Below are 18,759 nucleotides of genomic sequence, written 5' to 3' on the forward strand. Positions count from 1 at the left end.
GAGAGAGAGGGTGGGAGAGAGAGAGAGGGGGGGGGAGAGAGAGAGGGGGGGAGAGAGAGAGGGGGGGAGAGAGAGAGGGGGGGAGAGAGAGATATGGGGAAAGAGAGAGGGGGGGCGAGAGAGAGGGGGAGAGAGAGAGAGGGGGGAAAGAGAGAGTCAATGGAGTAAAAGAGAAGTGGGACAAAGGACAACAGAAAGGGGCTGAGACATGGATGGTTTGAGCACAGTCGTGCCTTGCCATGCTGGGCCTGCCTGGTACCTTGTGCTCTCCGTGGTGTTGGGCAGGTTGGCTGGACACGAGTTGCTGACGGTGACTGTGGCGTTGGTCAGGCTTTGATTGTGTAGACGGTTTTGCAGGTTCCCCGACACCGGGAGCTGTGGGACAGAGAGAGGGGGAAAGAGAGTGAATAGGCCATTACACTGCTGTCACACAGTGCGGTAGAAACCGAAGAGACGCGGGGAGATTCCAGACAGAATCTCCGCAGCACCGTGTCATTCAGTAACCACTGTCAGGATCACCAGCGACAGTGAGTCCATCCACTCAATCAGTAAATTGAAGGGGAAGATTCTATCCAAAATACAACCCCATACTCTTATCGCAACAGAACGAATCTGCTCCAACTTCCTGTCTACAAAACCACCTTCATGTTGTCAAAATGTTGACACCCTTTTCCTATTTTAAATTATATGTCCACAGAGAGAGGGATTAGAATAGTTAGGGCTTGATGGCCGGTGCAGACACGATGGGCCGAAGGGCCTATTTCAGGGCTGTATGACTCTATCTGTGACTCTATTTATGTGAACTGCTTAAGTAAACACATCATGCTGTAATTACATTCCTTCCACCGGTGGGGGCGCTGTAGTTACAATCTCCCACCAGTGGCGGTGCTGTAATTACACTCTCCTACCAGTGGGGGTGCTGTAATAACACTCTCCCACCAGTGGGGGTGCTGTAATAACTCTCCCACCAGTGGGGGTGCTGTAATTACACTCTCCCACCAGTGGGCACGCTGTAATTACACTCTCCCACCAGTGGGCACGCTGTAATTACACTCTCCCACCAGTGGGGGTGCTGTAATTACACTCTCCCACCAGTGGGCACGCTGTAATTACACTCTCCCACCAGTGGGGGTGCTGTAATTACACTCTCCCACCAGTGGGCACGCTGTAATTACACTCTCCCACCAGTGGGGGTGCTGTAATTAACACTCTCCCACCAGTGGGCACGCTGTAATTACACTCTCCCACCAGTGGGCACGCTGTAATTACACTCTCCCACCAGTGGGCACGCTGTAATTACACTCTCCCACCAGTGGTGGTGCTGTCATTACACGCTCCCACCAGTGGTTGTGTTGTAATTACACTCTCCCACCAATGGTGGCGCTGTAATTACACTCTCCCACCAGTGGTGGCGCTGTAATTACACGCTGCCACCAGTGGGGGGCGCTGTAATTACATCCTCCCAGCAGTGGGTGGCGCTGTAATTACACTCTCCCACCAGTGGTGGCGCTGTAATTACATCCTCCCAGCAGTGGTGGTGTTGTAATTACACGCTCCCACCAGTGGGGCGCTGTAATTACATCCTCCCACCAGTGGGTGGCTGTGTAATTACACTCTCCCACCAGTGGGGGCGCTGTAATTACACTCTCCCACCAGTGGGGGCGCTGTAATTACATCCTCCAGCAGTGGTGGCGGTGTAATTACACGCTCCCACCAGTGGGGGCTGGTGTAATTACACGCTCCCACCAGTGGTGGCGCTGTAATTACACTCTCCCACCAGTGGGGGCGCTGTAATTACACTCTCCCACCAGTGGGGGTCACCATCGACCAGAAACTTAACTGGACCAGCCAAATAAATACTGTGGCAACAAGAGCAGGTCAGAGGCTGGGTATTCTGTGGCGAGTGTCTCACCTCCTGACTCCCCAAAGCCTTTCCACCATCTACAAGGCACAATTCAGGAGTGTGATGGAATACTCTCCACTTGCCCCGGATGAGTTGCAGCTCCAACAACACTTGAGAAGCTCGACACCATCCAGGACAAAGCAGCACACTTGATCGGCACCCCATCCACCGCCTTAAACATTCCCTCCCTCCACCACCAGTGCACCATGGCTGCAGTGTGTACCATCTACAAGATGCACTGCAGCAACTCGCCAAGGCTTCTTCGGCAGCACCTCCCAAACCCGCCACCTCTTCCACCTAGAAGGACAAGGGCAGCAGGCACATGGGAACACCACCACCTCCAAGTTCCCCTCCGAGTCACACACCATCCTGACTGGGAAATATATCGGCTGTTCCTTCATCATCGCTGGGTCAAAATCCTGGAACTCCCTCCCTAACAGCGCTGTGGAGCACCTTCACCACACGGACTGCAGCGGTTCAAGAAGGCGGCTCACCACCACCTTCTCAAGGGCGATTAGGGATGGGCAATAAATGCCGGCCTTGCCAGCGACGCCCACATCCCATAAAAACGAATTATAAAAAACTCTCCCACCAGCAGAGATGCTGTAATTACACTCTCCCACCAGTGGGGGTGCCGTAATTGCACTCTCCCACCAGGGGGGGTGCTGTAATTGCACTCTCCCACCAGGGGGGTGCTGTAATTACACTCTCCCACCAGGGGGGTGCTGTAATTACACTCTCCCACCAGGGGGGTGCTGTAATTGCACTCTCCCACCAGGGGGGTGCTGTAATTACACTCTCCCACCAGGGGGGTGCTGTAATTACACTCTCCCCACCAGTGGGGGTGCTGTAATTGCACTCTCCCACCAGTGGGGGTGCTGTAATTGCACTCTCCCACCAGTGGGGTGCTGTAATTACACTCTCCACCAGTGGGGGTGCTGTAATTGCACTCTCCCACCAGGGGGGTGCTGTAATTACACTCTCCCACCAGGGGGGTGCTGTAATTACACTCTCCCACCAGGGGGGTGCTGTAATTACACTCTCCCACCAGTGGGGGTGCTGTAATTGCACTCTCCCACCAGGGGGGGGGTGCTGTAATTACACTCTCCCACCAGTGGGGGTGCCATAATTGCACTCTCCCACCAGTGGGGTGCTGTAATTGCACTCTCCCACCAGTGGGGGTGCTGTAATTACACTCTCCCACCAGGGGGGTGCTGTAATTACACTCTCCCACCAGTGGGGGTGCTGTAATTGCACTCTCCCACCAGTGGGGTGCTGTAATTGCACTCTCCCACCAGTGGGGTGCTGTAATTACACTCTCCCACCAGTGGGGGTGCCGTAATTGCACTCTCCCACCAGGGGGGGTGCTGTAATTACACTCTCCCACCAGTGGGGGTGCCGTAATTGCACTCTCCCACCAGTGGGGGTGCTGTAATTACACTCTCCCACCAGGGGGGTGCTGTAATTGCACTCTCCCACCAGTGGGGGCACTGTAATTACACTCTCCCACCAGTGGGGACACTGTAATTACACTCTCCCACCAGTGGGGGCACTGTAATTACACCCTCCCACCAGTGGGGGTGCTGTAATTACACCCTCCCACCAGTGGGGGTGCTGGTACTAAACACTCCCACCAGTGGGAGCACTGTAATTACACTCTCCCACCAGTTGGGGTGCTGTAAATACACCCTCCCACCAGTGGGGGCACTGTAATTACACTCTCCCACCAGTTGGGGTGCTGTAAATACACCCTCCCACCAGTGGGAGCACTGTAATTACACTCTCCCACCAGTTGGGGTGCTGTAAATACACCCTCCCACCAGTGGGGGCACTGTAATTACACTCTCCCACCAGTTGGGGTGCTGTAAATACACCCTCCCACCAGTGGGGGCACTGTAATTACACTCTCCCACCAGTTGGGGTGCTGTAAATACACCCTCCCACCAGTGGGAGCACTGTAATTACACTCTCCCACCAGTTGGGGTGCTGTAAATACACCCTCCCACCAGTGGGGGTGCTGTAATTACACTCTCCCACCTTGGACAACGTTGACCACTTTCCATACCTCGGGAGCCTTCTGTCAACAAGTCCAACACCGCCTTCAGTGTGCCAGTGCAGCCTTCGGTCGCCTGAGGAAGAGAGTGTTTGAAGACTAGGACCTCAAACCCGGCACTAAGCTCATGGTCTACAGAGCAGCAGTGATACCCGCCCTGCTGTATGCCTCAGGGACATGGCCCATGTACAGCAGGCACCTCAAAGCACTGGAGAGGTACCACCAACGCTGCCTCCGCAAGATCCTGCAAATCCATTGGCAGGATAGGCACGCCAACGTCGGTGTTCTCGCTCAGGCCAACATCCCCAGCATCAAAGTTTTGACCGCGCTCGATCAGCTCCGATGGACGGGTCACATCGTCCGCATGACCGATACGAGACTCCCAAAACAAGCGCTCTACTCGGAGCTCCGACACGGCAAGAGAGCCCCAGGTGGGCAGAGGAAACGCTTCAAGGACACCCTCAAAGCCTCCTTGAAAAAGTGTAACATCCCCACCGACACCTGGGAATCCCTGGCCCAAGACCGCACAAAGTGGAGGAGAAGCATCCGGGAAGGTGCTGAACACCTCGAGTCTCTTCGCCAGGAGCAAACGGAAGCCAAGCGCAGGCAGCGCAAGGAGCGCACGTCAACCCAAGCACCCCACCCACCCGCCCCTTCAACCACCGTCTGCCCCACCTGTGACAGAGACTGTAGGTCCCGCATTGGACTCATCAGTCACCTGAGAACTCATTGTTAGTGTGGAAGCAAGTCATCCTCGGTTCCGAGGGACTGCCAGAGAGAGAGAGAGAGAGAGAGAGAGAGAGAGAGAGCGAGCTGCCCACTTAACCCAGGGCACTGAGGCAAACTGCACCCGCTGGCATCAGCTGACACAGCACAGGCCGGGGATAGAGCCTGGGCCTTTCCTGGTGTGCGTGCGGGGCTCGGCACCACATCGGGTGAGACCAGCTAATGACGAGTGTCGCCTCAGCATACACCGTCCACAGATTGCTGCGTGGGTTCTGGGGCTGGGGGGTGTGGAGGGGGAGGTCAGAGCTCTAAGCTAAGAGTTGGCCCGACAGGGAGAGCCAGGAGGGGGGAAAATCAGGAATGGAACAGGGGGGGGGGGGGGGGGGGAGAAAGAGAGAGGCACTCACCGTATTGGGCATCTGGACACCCGAGTCCACCAATCCCAGGATGTCGTCATTGTAGCTAGATTCCAAGCTGATGATCTCATCGATCACCTCATCCATCTGTGGTTGGACATGGAGCAAGTTGCGTTACATCGGATTGGACGGCGGCGGCAGCTCAACAACCCCCCCCCGTCAATAACCCCCCGACCTCACCCCCCCAAACCAGCCCCCCTGAAATAACCCTCAAACCTGAGGAAGGGTGCTCTTGCCATGGAGGGAGTGCAGCGAAGATTCACCAGGCTGATACCTGGGATGGCAGGAATGACGTATGAGGAGAGATTGGGTCGATTGGGCTTATACTCGCTGGAGTTTAGAAGAATGAGAGGGGATCTCATTGAAACTTATAAAATCCTAACAGGACTGGACAGACTAGATGCAGGAAGGATGTTCCCGATGGTCAGGGAGTCCAGAACCAGGGGTCACAGTCTAAGGATAAGGGGTAAGCCATTTAGGACTGAGATGAGGAGGAATTTGTTCACCCAGAGTGGTGAACCTGTGGAATTCTCTACCACACAGGGCAGTTGAGGCCAATTCATTAAATATATTCAAGAAGGAGTTAGATATATTTCTTAAGGCTGAAGGGATCAAGGGATATGGGGAGAAAGCAGGGACAGGGTACTGAATTTGGATGATCAGCCATGATCACATTGAATGGCGGAGCAGGCTCGAGGGGCCGAATGGCCTACTCCTGCTCCTATCTTCTATGCTTCAATCCCCCGAACCCCACCTTAAATAACCCCAAACCTCCTTTACATTCCGCAACCATTAAATAATCCTGAGAAAATGCCCCCAAACACCCCTTTAAATACCCCTGAATCAATACCTCCAAATCCCCCCCTCCCCCCCCTTAAATACCCTTGGTAAATATCCATCCCCAAGAAGCTCACCTCTGTCTCCGGATTGGAACCGATGTTCAGCAGGGCCATTGGGCTGTTGGGGGTGCTGCCCGCCGCCCTGGGCAGTGCCTGCTCGCTAGGCCCCGGGGAGTGCGACCCAGCCAGGGCCTGGCTGGCAGCCTTGCCCCCCATGGTGGTGGACAGGTACTGCTTCACCTGCTGACGCTGGGACTGCTGGATGTGGTACTTGGTGGGGTTCTCCAGATGGGTCTGCACCTGCAGGAAGACATTCAACCGGGTTAGCTTCACAATGGGGGAGGGGAGGTGGCTTCAATATAAAGCATCGAGGAGCCCCAAGCGAGGACTCCAGGCCCAGACTACAAGCGTGGAAATATCAGCAAATTGGAGAATGGCGCCAGTCAGCCATGGTTCACTCTTGCCCAAGTCAGAAGGTCATGGGTTCGAGCCCCCAACTCCAGAGAATCGAACCACATAATCCAGGCTCGACACTCCCCCAGTGCCAGTACTGAGGGAGCAGCGGAGGGTCAGTACTGAGGGAGCGCCGCGCTGTTGGAGGGGCGGTAGGGAGCGCCGCGCTGTCGGAGGGCGGCACTGAGGGAGCGCCACGCTGTCGGAGGGGCGGCACTGAGGGAGCGCCACGCTGTCGGAGGGGCTATACTGAGGGAGCGCCGCACTGTCGGAGGGGCGGTACTGGGGGAGCGCCGCACTGTCGGAGGGGCAGTAATGAGGGAGCGCCGCGCTGTCGGAGGGGCGGTACTGAGGGAGCGCCGCGCTGTCGGAGGGGCGGTACTGAGGGAGCGCCGCACTGTCGAAGGGGCGGTACTGAGGGAGCGCCGCACTGTCGAAGGGGCGGTACTGAGGGAGCGCCGCGCTGTCGGAGGGGCAGTACTGAGGGAGCGCCGCACTGTCGGAGGGGCAGCATTGAGGGGAGTTCTCTTTACAGGAAAACAGGAGACGTGTGATATCTTCACAGCGGTTTAATGGCCTCCCAGGATACAATGAGCACAAACATGTTTTGACCATCACCCTGAGAATTCATCATTTCAATTGAACAGTCGCATGGGATAGAAATGTATTCCCGGGACTTTAACTCCCTCAAGGCCACATCTGTGCAAGGAATGTGAGCAAAGTGATAACCTCCCAGGGGACAGCTTTGTTCATTAATCTCTCTGTAACTGGCTCCAGTTTAATAATTTAATTGACACTTCAGTCAAGGTGAAAAGATAACATTGTCCCGGGGCCCGATATTTATCCCTCAACCAACATAACAAAAACAGATGATCTGGTCATTATCACATCGCTGTTTGTGGGAGCTTGCTGTGCGCTAATTGGCTGCCGTGTTTCCCACATTACAACAGTGACCACACTCCAAAAGTACCTCGCCATCCTTTGTCTCTTAACCTGTCCCATTACCATCTCCTCCCGCCTTGAATATCTCAATGTCTCCTTACCCCCCCCGCCTTCTATCCTATCACAGGCCTTCCCCTTTGGTCTTTCATCCTCTCCCCCATTTCCCAGCCCCTACACTTGCTTATACCAGTCGCTGAAGGTAAGCATACAGGGGCAGCAGGCGGTCAAGAAGGCAAATGGCATGTTGGCCTTCGTAGCGAGAGGGTTCGAGTACAGGAGCAAGGATGTCTTGCTGCAGTTGTACAGGGCCTTGGTGAGACCGCACCTTGAGTACTGTGTGCAGTTTTGGTCGCCTTATCTGAGGAAGGACGTTCTTGCCATGGAGGGAGTGCAGCGAAGATTCACCAGACTGATACCTGGGATGGCAGGAATGACGTAGGAGGAGAGATTGGGTCGATTGGGCTTATACTCGCTGGAGTTTAGAAGAATGAGAGGGGATCTCATTGAAACTTATAAAATTCTGACAGGACTAGACAGACTAGATGCAGGAAGGATGTTCCCGATGGTCGGGGAGTCCAGAACCAGGGGTCACAGTCTAAGGATAAGGGGTAAGCCATTTAGGACAGAGATGAGGAGGAATTTCTTCACCCAGAGAGTGGTGAACCTGTGGAATTCTCTACCACAGAAGGCAGTTGAGGCCAATTCATTAAATATATTCAAGAAGGAGTTAGATATATCTCTTAAGGCTAAAGGGATCAAGGGATATGGGGAGAAGGCAGGGACAGGGTACTGAATTTGGATGATCAGCCATGATCGCATTGAATGGCGGAGCAGGCTCGAGGGGCCGAATGGCCGACTCCTGCTCCTATCTTCGATGTTTCGATGTTAAAAATCTGTTCCATTTCCTGCTTTTTTTTTTCCAGTTCTGACGAAGGGTCATCGACCTGAAGCGTTAACTCTGTTTCTCTCTCCACAGATGCTGCCTGACTTTGCCGAGTATCTCCAGCATTTTCTGTTTTTACTCAAAAAAGTACTTCATTGGCTGTGAAGCGCTTCGAGACGTCCGGTGGTCGTGAAAGGCGCTATGTAAATGCAAGTCTTTCCGTCAAGTAACAGCAGAAAATGCAGGGAATACTCAGCTGGTCGGACAGCGCCTGCGGAGAGAGAAACAGTGTTCATGTTTCAGGCCGCTGGCCCTTCATCAGAACATTTCTTGTTGTGTATGTGCCTTTAAGAGAATAACTGGTCTCAGACTGCAGTACCGGCAGTGACCACCCCTGTATAAAAGGCGCTAGAGAGCCTCTGTTGGTTAGATTCGTTTATGCCTTTCACCAGTAAACATCTCTGTTTCTCTCCTGCTAGTCCGTGTCTCAATCATTCACGGACTTAACACTGGCGACGAGGATGGGACCAGGAAGATAAACTTAGATTGGCATTCCATTCATGCAATGACGGTGGATGGTAAAAAAGATGAAGACGTCTCTCCTGGACGATTGTCAACAATCTTAGCTAACGCCAAAGAGGTGTTTCAAGAAGAACTGGGCACGCTTAAAGGCGTAACCGCCTCGTTAAAAATAGAAGAGAATGCAGTTCCCAAGTTTTTCAAAGCAAGACCGGTACCATATGCAATTCGTCCAGCCGTCGAGGCAGAGCTGGAGAATCTGGAGAAGGCGGGCGTGTTGTCTAAGGTCGACTGGAGCGAGTGGGCGACACCCATCGTTCCCGTCATGAAAAAAACGTTAAGCAATAAGTCCGGAGAGCCAAAGAAGATTCGCATCTGTGGGGATTTCAAGGTGACGGTGAACCCTGTCCTTCACACAGTACAATATCCTCTTCCAAGGATAGAAGACATCTTCGCCTCACTGTCTGGAGGGAAGCGTTTTACAAAAATTGACCTAGCACAAGCATATTTCCAGATGGAGGTTGAAGAGTCCTCTAGAAAGTATCTCACGATAAACACTCACAAAGGTCTTTACCAGTATCATCGATTGGTATTCGGAGTAGCATCGGCTCCGGCGATATGGCAAAGAGCGATGGAACAAGTCCTGCAAGGGATTCCGGGGACTCAGTGTTACTTGGACGACATCCTTCTGACAGGTGAAGATGACAGTGAACACCTTAACAACCTAGAACAGGTGCTCACTAGACTACAGGAACATGGGCTGCGAGCCAACCGCCCCAAGTGCGAATTTTTTAAGAAACAGATATCGTATTGTGGCCACGTGATTGATGAAGAGGGGTTACATAAGTCCCCTGACAAAATTGAAGCGGTTGTTAAGGCCCCAGCGCCTGAAAATGTGTCGCAACTGAGGTCATCCCTCGGGTTGGTGAATTACTATCATAAGTTTTTGCCGAATTTGTCGACAATTCTGCACCCACTGAACGCCCTGCTACGAACGGGGGTAGCATGGAAATGGAGCGATGATTGTAAGCGTGCTTTTCAGAAGATTAAGGGCTTAATCACTTCGAAGGAAGTATTGGCTCACTACAACCTAGCACTGCCAATCAGGCTGGCGTGTGATGCATCTCCCTACGGCATTGGGGCGGTACTGTCACATAAATTCCTTGATGGTTTGGAGAGGCCGATAGCTTTTGCGTCACGCTCGTTAACTTCTGCCGAGCGTAACTACGCCCAGATTGACAGAGAGGCCCTCAGCCTAGTGTGGGGGGGTGAAGAAGTTCAATCACTATCTGCACGGTCAAAAATTTACTCTACTAACCGATCATCAACCTCTTGTCTCCATTTTCAACCCTCAGAAGGGCGTACCGATAATGACAGCACAACGGCTGCAGAGATGGTCCCTTTTCCTTGGGGCACACCAATATGACATCGAGTACAAAGGAACTAAACAGCATGGAAATGCTGATGGATTGTCACGTCTACTGTTGCCGACGGTGGAAGACGACGACCTTGCAGTGGATCCAATGGAGTTATTCCACTCGACCATAGTCGAATGTCTCCCTGTGACGAATGCAAACATAGAAAAGGAAACACGGAATGACCCGACACTATCACGGGCCTATGATTTAACGGTGAAGGGATGGCCAGCACATGGCGAACCACTGCTGCCAGCATTCTCGCCGAGAAGAGAACAGCTGTCAGTGTGCAGAGGAACCTTGATGTGTGGATCCAGAGTAGTAATTCCACCTAAGTTGACGGATAGAGTGCTCAATGAGCTTCATGAGGGTCATCTGGGTGGGGTAAAAATGAAGAGCTTAGCCAGAGCGTTTGTGTGGTGGCCGGGAATCGATAGAGAAATCGAAGAGATGACCAAGAGCTGTGCAGGATGCCAGAAGGTCCAAAACACCCCACCACAAGCTCCTCTGCATCCATGGGAGTGGCCCTCATCTCCATGGCAAAGGGTACACATTGATTTTGCTGGTCCCTTCATGGACTCGATGTTTTTAATTGCGGTGGATGCACATTCAAAGTGGCCAGAGGTAATAAAAATGTCCTCAACCACCACGGAAAAAACTATCGCAGTTTTACGAACCATATTCGCCAGGAATGGGCTGCCTGAACAGATTTGCTCTGACAATGGACCACAGTTTGTGTCTGAAGAGTTCCGGAGGTTCTTAAAGAATAATGGTGTTAAGCATTACACATCTGCCCCATATCATCCAGCCACTAATGGATTGGCCGAGAGGTTTGTCCAAACATTCAAGAAGGCTATCAAGGCAATGTGTAATGAAGATATACCCCTACAACACAAGGTGGACAACTTCTTGTTTGCCGACCGGAATGCGACACATGCGGTTACCAACCAAACTCCAGCCATGATGTTCTTCAATCGAAGACTACGATGCCGCTTGGATTTGGTTAAGCCAAACGTCCGAAGAGATGTGGAGAACAGGCAGTTTCAGAATATGAATGAAAGGCCGACCAGGAGTTTTAAGGTAGGTCAACCAGTTTTGGCCCGGGACTACCGCACTGAGAAATGGCAGCCAGGAACGATTTGTACATGACAAGGACCTCTCATGTATACCGTGGACATTGGGGAGAGCATTGTAAGACGCCATGCTGACCAGATTCTAGAGTCACTGGAAAACGTCAACTCCACACCACGATCTGATACACCTGGTAATGAAATCGACGTTCCAATTGCAGCTACCGCAGAACCGGTAATATTGGAAGCAGATGAACCAAACAACGACATTGATTCCGACTCAACATTGATAGAAGAACCTGATACCCCAAAGAGGCGTTATACAGACAGAATCAGGAAGCCTCCTCAAAGACTGAACTTATAATTGCTTAAACTTAACCAATGTATCTAGCAACAGTAATTGTGATTGTAATTCGTTATCATTAGTAGTTAAATGAATGTTATGTACTGTTTATCTAAAAGGGGAGGAATTGTTGTGTATGTACCTTTAAGAGAATAACTGGTCTCAGACTGCAGTACCGGCAGTGACCACCCCTGTATAAAAGGCGCTAGAGAGCCTCTGTTGGTTAGATTCGTTTATGCCTTTCACCAGTAAGCATCTCTGTTTCTCTCCTGCTAGTCCGTGTCTCAATCATTCACGGACTTAACAGTTCTGACCCAAGGTCATCGGCCTGAAACGTCAACTCGGCCACGTACCAGCTACATAGAATTTTTCAGCACAGAGAGAGGCCGTTCGGCCCCTCTGCTCCGTGCCAGTGTTTCTGCTCCACACGAGCCTCCTCCCGCCCCATCGCCATATCCTTCTACACCTTTCTCCCTCGTGTGTTTATCCAGCTTCCCCCTCAAATGCATCCGCGACCACTCCCTGTGGTAGCGAGTTCCACATTCTCACCACTCTCTGGGCAAAGGAGTTTCTCCTGAATTCCCAATCGGATTTATTAGTCAGAATCATAACGGCACAGGAGGCCGTTCGGCCCAGCGAGTCCGTGCCGGCTCTCTGTAGAGCAATCCAGTCAGTCCCATTCCCCCGCTCTATCCCCGTAGCCCCGCAAGTTTATTTCCCTCAACTGCCTATCCAGTCTCCCCTTGAAAACATTGAGTGTCTCCGCTTCCACCACTTCCGTCGGCAGCGAGTTCCAGGTCCTCACCACTCGCTGCGTAAAAACATCACGTCCCCTCCTGTATCGCTTGCCCAAAACCTTAAATCTGTGTCCCCTAGTCCTTGTACCATCAACTAGTGGGAACAGCCTTTCCCCGTCTAGCCTATCCAAACCCGTCATAATCTTGTACACCTCGATCAAATCACCCCTCAACCTCCTTTGCTCCAATGAAAACAAATCCAGCTTCTCCAACCTGTCCTTGTAGCTAAGATCCCCCCATCCCCAGAACCAGTCTGGTAAATCTCCTCCGCACCCTCTCAAGGGCCTTCACATCCTGCCTAAAGTGTGGTGACCAGAACTGGACGCAATTCTCCAGTTGTGGCCTAACCAGCGCTTTATAAAGGTTCAGCATAACTTCTCTACTTTTGTACTCAATACCTCTATTTATGAAGCCCAAGATCCCATATGCTTTGCTAACCACTCTCTCAATATGTCCTGCCACCTTCAGGGACCTATGCACATTAACTCCCAGGTCCCTCTGTCCCTGCACACTCTTTAAAACTGTGCCATTAAGTGTATATTGCCTCTCCCTGTTCCTTCTGCCAAAATGCATCACCTCACACTGCTCTGTATTAAACTCCATCTGCCACTTGTCTGCCCATACTGCTAGTGACTGTCTTATATTTACAGCTTGCTAGTTGCTGCTTCCCCCTACAAGTGCAAACACCTTCTCTACATGAAAAGGGGATAGAAAATCAGGAGAGACGCCTCAGAATTCACTAAGACCTGATCAACCTATAAAACTTTCAGGGGAAAAAACTACATCATGTTTGAATTCGCATGGTTTTTGGGTGAAGTGTATGTTTAATTGTCAATATTAGTTATTACCAAGTGCTTAATACTCAACGATACTTTGGAACCCGATTTAGTATTTTTTTTTTAAATGGTGAGAGACTGGGAAATGTTGGTGTTCAGAGGGACCTGGGTGTCCTTGTACACCAATCACTGAAAGTTAAGATGCAGGTACAGCAAGCAATTAGGAAAGCAAATGGTATGTTGGCCTTTATTACAAGAGGATTTGAGTATAAGAGTAAAGACGTCTTACTGCAATTATATAGGGCCCTGGTGAGACCACACCTGGAGTATTGTGGACAGTTTTGGTCTCCTTACCTAAGGAAGGATAAACTTGCCATAGAGGGAGTGCAACGAAGGTTCACCAGACTGGTTCCTGGGATGGGGGGATTGTCCTATGAGGAGAGATTGAGTAGACTGGGCCTATATTCTCTAGAGTTTAGAAGAATGAGAGGTGATCTCATTGAAACATACAAAATTCTTACAGGGCTTGACAGGGTAGATGCTGAGAGGCTGTTTCCCCCCTGGCTGGAGAGTCTAGAACCAGGGGTCACAGTCTCAGGATAAGGGGTCAGCCATTTAGGACTGAGATGAGGAGGAATTTCTTCACTCAGAGGGTGGTGAATCTTTGGAATTCTCTACCCCAGAGGGCTGTGGAGGCTCAGTCGTTGAGTATATTCAAGGCCGAGATTGATAGATTTTTGAATATGAAGGGAATCGAGGGATATGGGGATAGTGCAGGAAAGTGGAGATGAGGTAGAAGATCAGCCATGATCTTATTGAATGGCGGAGCAGGCTCGAAGTGCCGAATGCTGCTCCTATTTCTGATGTTCTTATGTTCTCGAGTATCCCGTTAACATACAAGTAGGAAAACCGATCACCAAATAATAAGCTACAGGAGAATTTCACCCCAGTCTGGGTTGCGATTGACCCCAGAGGTGAAAGGTCAACACCCGACCCACAATCCCAGCAACGACCTCACAGCGGCCGAGGCCCCTGCGGCCGGCCTCTTTGCCCGGCCGGCCCTGGCTTTACCTTCAGAATCTCCACAGGCACCTGGGCCTTGGCGGGCAGCCCGTTGACGTTGATGGCGCGCGACGGGTTGGCGGCGGCCGCCCGCTCCTGCGTCAGCTGCGCGGCCGCCTGCTGCTCCCGCCGCTCCTGCTCCTGCGTCTGCTCCCGCATCAGCTGCTGCCGCAGCAGCACCCGGGACGTCATGGCGGGCACAGGGGAGGGCGCGGGCGAAGGCACGGCCTGCTTCACTTTGTCCAGCTGAGAGAGGGAGCCACTGCAACAGAAGGAGAGAGAATAGAATCAAACGGCAAGGAATACAATAGCAAAAATACTGAGGATGTAGGAAATCCGAAATAACAACAGAAGACGCTGGAAAAACTCAGCAGGCCAGGCAGCATCGGTGGAGAGAGAAACAGAGTCAACAGGCAGGGATTTAAAGTCAACGACGAAAGGGTTTTCACCCGAAACAAGACTGAAGAAGCACAGGAAATGAAATAGATTAAAAGGCTAGTGGGGGCTGGGAAAGAACAAAAGAGAAGAGACATTAATTTGGCCTCCCCACTTTTTTTTTCCTCTCTCCCACATGGCAGCTGTCTCCCATTCTGCCAGCGCATTTCACACCTAATCTGGAGCCGTCTTTTGTCTCCACTAGTCCGACCACCATCTCGTCTCGTTTTGAATACCTCTTAATGTCTCTTCACTTCTCTTTTGTTCTCTCCCAGCCCCCCACTGGCCTTCTAATCGGTTTCATTTCCTGCGCTTCTTCAGTCTTGACAAAGGGTTTTCACCCGAAACGTTGACTCTATTTTCTCTCCACGGATGTTGCCTGGCCTGCTGAGTTTTTCCAGCATTTTCTGTTGTTGTTAGGCAGGAATTTAACTCGGGAGTCGGGACTACAACTTTCGGGGTTGTAGTCCCGCCTCCATCGAGATGCGGCCAACCCACGCGATTTTAACTTGATTGACCTTGTTGAGCCCACGCAGGCCAATTAAGGGCCACCCGGCAACAGGTGACGTCACAGACTGAAATTTCATCCGTCAAGAGGTTTTGACAGATGAAATATCAGTGTTTCACAGCTGTTTGAAGCTGTCAAACACTGACAGTCTTACTTCTAACCTCAGTCCTTCTCCACAGACTCAGTTAGAAATCTCACTGGCACAGAAAGCTGAAGGCTGTCACTTTTGACAGTTCGAGGCCATTCTGCTTTCTGTGCCGGTGAGATGAGGGACTCCCGGAACCTAAAAGGAAGGAAGGCTGAAAAGGTATGTAAAACTTATTGAATCACTTTAACACCAAACACACGTACCTTTGCACTCATGCACACATCACTCACCTGAACACTGACATCTCGACCCCTCCAAGTCCTTCAACCCGACGGCCCACCTCCTCTAACTTGTCGTGGTTTGGAGCCGTCGGGAATCCCACATTTCAACATCAAAAATAGGGATTAGGCTAAAAACTACCTGTTAACTACCTGTTAACAGGCAGCTCATTGGCAGTAATCCCCTTCCTGCCTCAGGGAGGCGGGTCCCAGTGCGGGGCGGGTACCCGCCTCCTTTGAAACTGGCATGGAGGCGGGATGGGGTCGGGACCCCTGATTTCGGGATTTTAACTCCCCGCCACGCCTCCAATCCCGACTCCACGGCCCAATGAAAATCCTGCCCAACGTTTCGGGTCGAAACCCTTCGTCAGAACTGAGAAAAAAAGGCAGGAAATGAAACAGATTAAAAGGCAGTTTGGGGGCTGGGAAATGGGGGAGGGGATGAAAGAAGAGACATTAAGAGATATTCAAGGCGAGACGAGATGGTAATAGGACAGGTAAAGAGACAAACAATGGCTCTAGATGAAGTGTGAAATGCGCTGGCAGATTGAGAGACAGTTGCCATGTGGGAGAGAGAAAAAAAAGGAAAAGGCACAAACCAAAAGTGTGGATAAAAAATATAAAAATATGATAGGGGCCGAGGTTATGATCTGAAATTGTTGAACTCGATATTGAGTCCGGAAGGCTGTAAAGTGCCTTATCGGAAGATGAGGTGCTGTTCCTCGAGCTTACGGCGAGCTTCCGTGGAACAATACAAGAGGCCACGGACGGTGAGGTCCGAGTGGGAGTGGGGCGGTGAATTGAAATGACAGGCGACCGGAAGCTCGGGGTCACCCTTACGGACTGAACGGAGGTGTTTCCGCAAAGCGGTCGCCCAATCTGCAGGTCTTCGGCCTTGGAGTACATGGCGTACAGTTCTGGCCTCCCTATTATAAAAAGGATAGAGGAGGCACTGGAGAGGGTGCAGAGAAGATTTACAAGGAGGATACCAGTAATGCGAGGGAACGCCACCACCTCCAAGTTCCCCTCCAAGTCACACACACCATCCTGACTGGGAAATATATCGGCCGATCCTTCATCGTCGCTGGGTCAAAATCCTGGAACTCCCTCCCTAACAGCGCTGTGGGAGCACCTTCACCACACGGACTGCAGCGGTTCAAGAAGGCGGCTCACCACCACCTTCTCAAGGGCGATTAGGGATGGGCAATAAATGCTGGGCCTCGCCAGCGACGCCCACATCCCATAAACGAATTTTTAAAAAATACTTAATCGGGAAAAGATGAACAGGCTGGGTCTCTTTTCTCTTGAAAACAGAAGGCTGAGGGGTGACCTGATAGAGGTCTTTAAAATGAGGAAAGGTTTTGATAGAGTGGATACAGAGAGAGTGTTTCCACTTGTGGGGAAGAGCATAACTAGAGGCCATCAATATAAGAGAGTCACCAAGAAATCCAATCGGGAATTCAGGAGAAACTTCTTTCCCCAGAGAGTGGTGAGAATGTGGAACTCACTACATCAGGGAGTGGTCGAGGGGAATAGTATCGATGTATTTAAGGGGAGGCTAGACAAGTATATGAGGGAGAAGGGAATAGAGGGTTACGCTGATAGAGTTAGAGGAGGAAAGACGGGAGGAGGCTCGAGTGGAGCATAAACGCCGGCATGGACTGGTTGGGCCGAATGACCGGTTTCTGTGCCGTATATTGCCATGTAATTATATGTCTGCAGGCATATTAACATTAAAATTGGCCGTGTGGTTGATATTGATGAAGGAAGCTGTAGACTGCAGGAAGATATCAATGGACTGGTCAGGTGGGCAGAACAGTGGCAAATGGAATTCAATCCGGAGAAGTGTGAGGTAATGCATTTGGGGAGGGCTAACAAGGCGAGGGAATACACAACAACAACTTGTATTTATATAGCGCCTTTAACGTAGTAAAACCTCCCAAGGTGCTTCGCAGGAGTATTTTAACACAACAAATTTGACACCGAGCCACATAGGGATAAATTAGGGCAGGTGACCAAAACCTTGGTCAAAGAGGTAGGTTTTAAGGAGCGTCTTAAAGGAGGAGAGGTGGTGAGGTGGAGAGGTTTAGGCAGGGAATTCCAGAGCTTAGGGCCTAGGCAACAGAAGGCACAGCCACCAAAGATTGAGCGATTATAATCAGGGATGCTCAAGAGGACAGAATTAGAGGAGCGCAGATATCTCGGGGGGTTGTAGGGGCTGGAGGAGATTACTGAGATAGGGAGGGGCGAGGAGGCCATGGAGGGATTTGAAAACAAGGATGAGAATGTTGAAATCGAGGCGTTGCTTAACCGGAAGCCAATGTAGGTCAGCGAGCACAGTGGGGTGATGGGTGAACGGGACTTGGGGCGAGTTAGGACACGGGCAGCCGAGTTTTGGGTGACCTCAAGTTTACGTAGGGTGGAATGTGGGAGGCCGGCCAGGAGTGCTCTAAATGGTAGGAAGTGCAGAAGATCAGAGGGACTTTGGAGTGCAGGTCCACAGATCCCTGAAGGTAGCAGGACAGGTAGCTAAGGTGGTTAAGAAGGCACACGGAATACTTGCCTTTATTAGCCGAGGCATAGAATACAAGAGCAGGGGGGTTATGCTTGAATTGTATAAAACACGAGTTAGGCCTCAGCTAGAGTACTGCGTGCAGTTCTGGTCACCACATTACAGGAAAGATGTGATTGCACTAGAGGGGGTGTGTGGTAAACCACTGTTATACCTGCCTGTGTGGGTGTTTGTATTCCACTGTGTACATGTCTGTACATGCCTCGGCTGACTCCTCCCACGAGTCCAGGTATAAAGGTGACTGCTCCACAGTCCCTCTGTATTCTGGACTGGTCGACCACTCGAGGCACACCTTCATTCTCTTGTTAATAAAAGCCTGTTAGTTACTCGCTTAACCTCAGTCTTTTGAGTAATTGATAGCACATCAATTTTATTAACAAGAGAATGAAGGTGTGCCTCGAGTGCCCCAGTGGGTCCCCTACTATGCGGACAAGGCCCATCCGCTGATCAAGTCCACCTCTTTTCCCTTGACGGCAGAGGCCCACTTAGCCTTCCACCATATCAAGGAAGACATTGCCAAAGCCACCATGCACGCAGTGGACAAATCCATCCCCTTCCAGGTGGAAAGCAACGCGTCCGACTTTGCCCTGGCCGCTACCCTTAATCAGGCGGGGAGACCCGTGGCCTTCTTTTCACGAACCCTCCAGGGCCCGGAGACCAGACACTCCGCTGTTGAGAAGG

General features: G+C 51.5%; 1 protein-coding gene across 1 annotated transcript; it reads right to left on the reverse strand.

Annotated features, from left to right (window-relative positions):
• Positions 1-119: 119 nt before the first annotated feature.
• Positions 120-18,323, reverse strand: LOC147108561 (transcription factor E3-like). Its single transcript, XM_086005236.1, has 5 exons — positions 18,233-18,323; positions 14,207-14,459; positions 6,013-6,237; positions 5,090-5,185; positions 120-375 (listed from the first exon to the last, which is right to left on the reverse strand). Exons 2-5 carry the CDS (start codon positions 14,387-14,389, stop codon positions 157-159), a joined length of 723 nt encoding a protein of 240 aa, XP_085861362.1. The 5' UTR covers positions 14,390-14,459; positions 18,233-18,323; the 3' UTR covers positions 120-156.
• Positions 18,324-18,759: the final 436 nt, after the last annotated feature.

This window comes from Somniosus microcephalus, chromosome 13, assembly GCF_052327205.1.
Source record: "Somniosus microcephalus isolate GS21.2 chromosome 13, FLI_Smic_1.0, whole genome shotgun sequence".
Classification (NCBI taxonomy): Eukaryota; Metazoa; Chordata; class Chondrichthyes; order Squaliformes; family Somniosidae; genus Somniosus; species Somniosus microcephalus.

What these genes read in the sequence shown, in the direction of transcription:
- LOC147108561 (XM_086005236.1), bottom strand. Translation starts at nt 14,389, where the DNA reads ATGACGTCCCGGGTGCTGCTGCGGCAGCAGCTGATGCGGGAGCAGACG. An exon ending in GTTCCAATCCGGAGACAGAG is followed by an intron (nt 5,186 to 6,012) that starts GTGAGCTTCTTG and finishes GTCCAACCACAG; the next exon opens with ATGGATGAGGTGATCGATGA. An exon ending in GTGTCCAGATGCCCAATACG is followed by an intron (nt 376 to 5,089) that starts GTGAGTGCCTCT and finishes TCTGTCCCACAG; the next exon opens with CTCCCGGTGTCGGGGAACCT.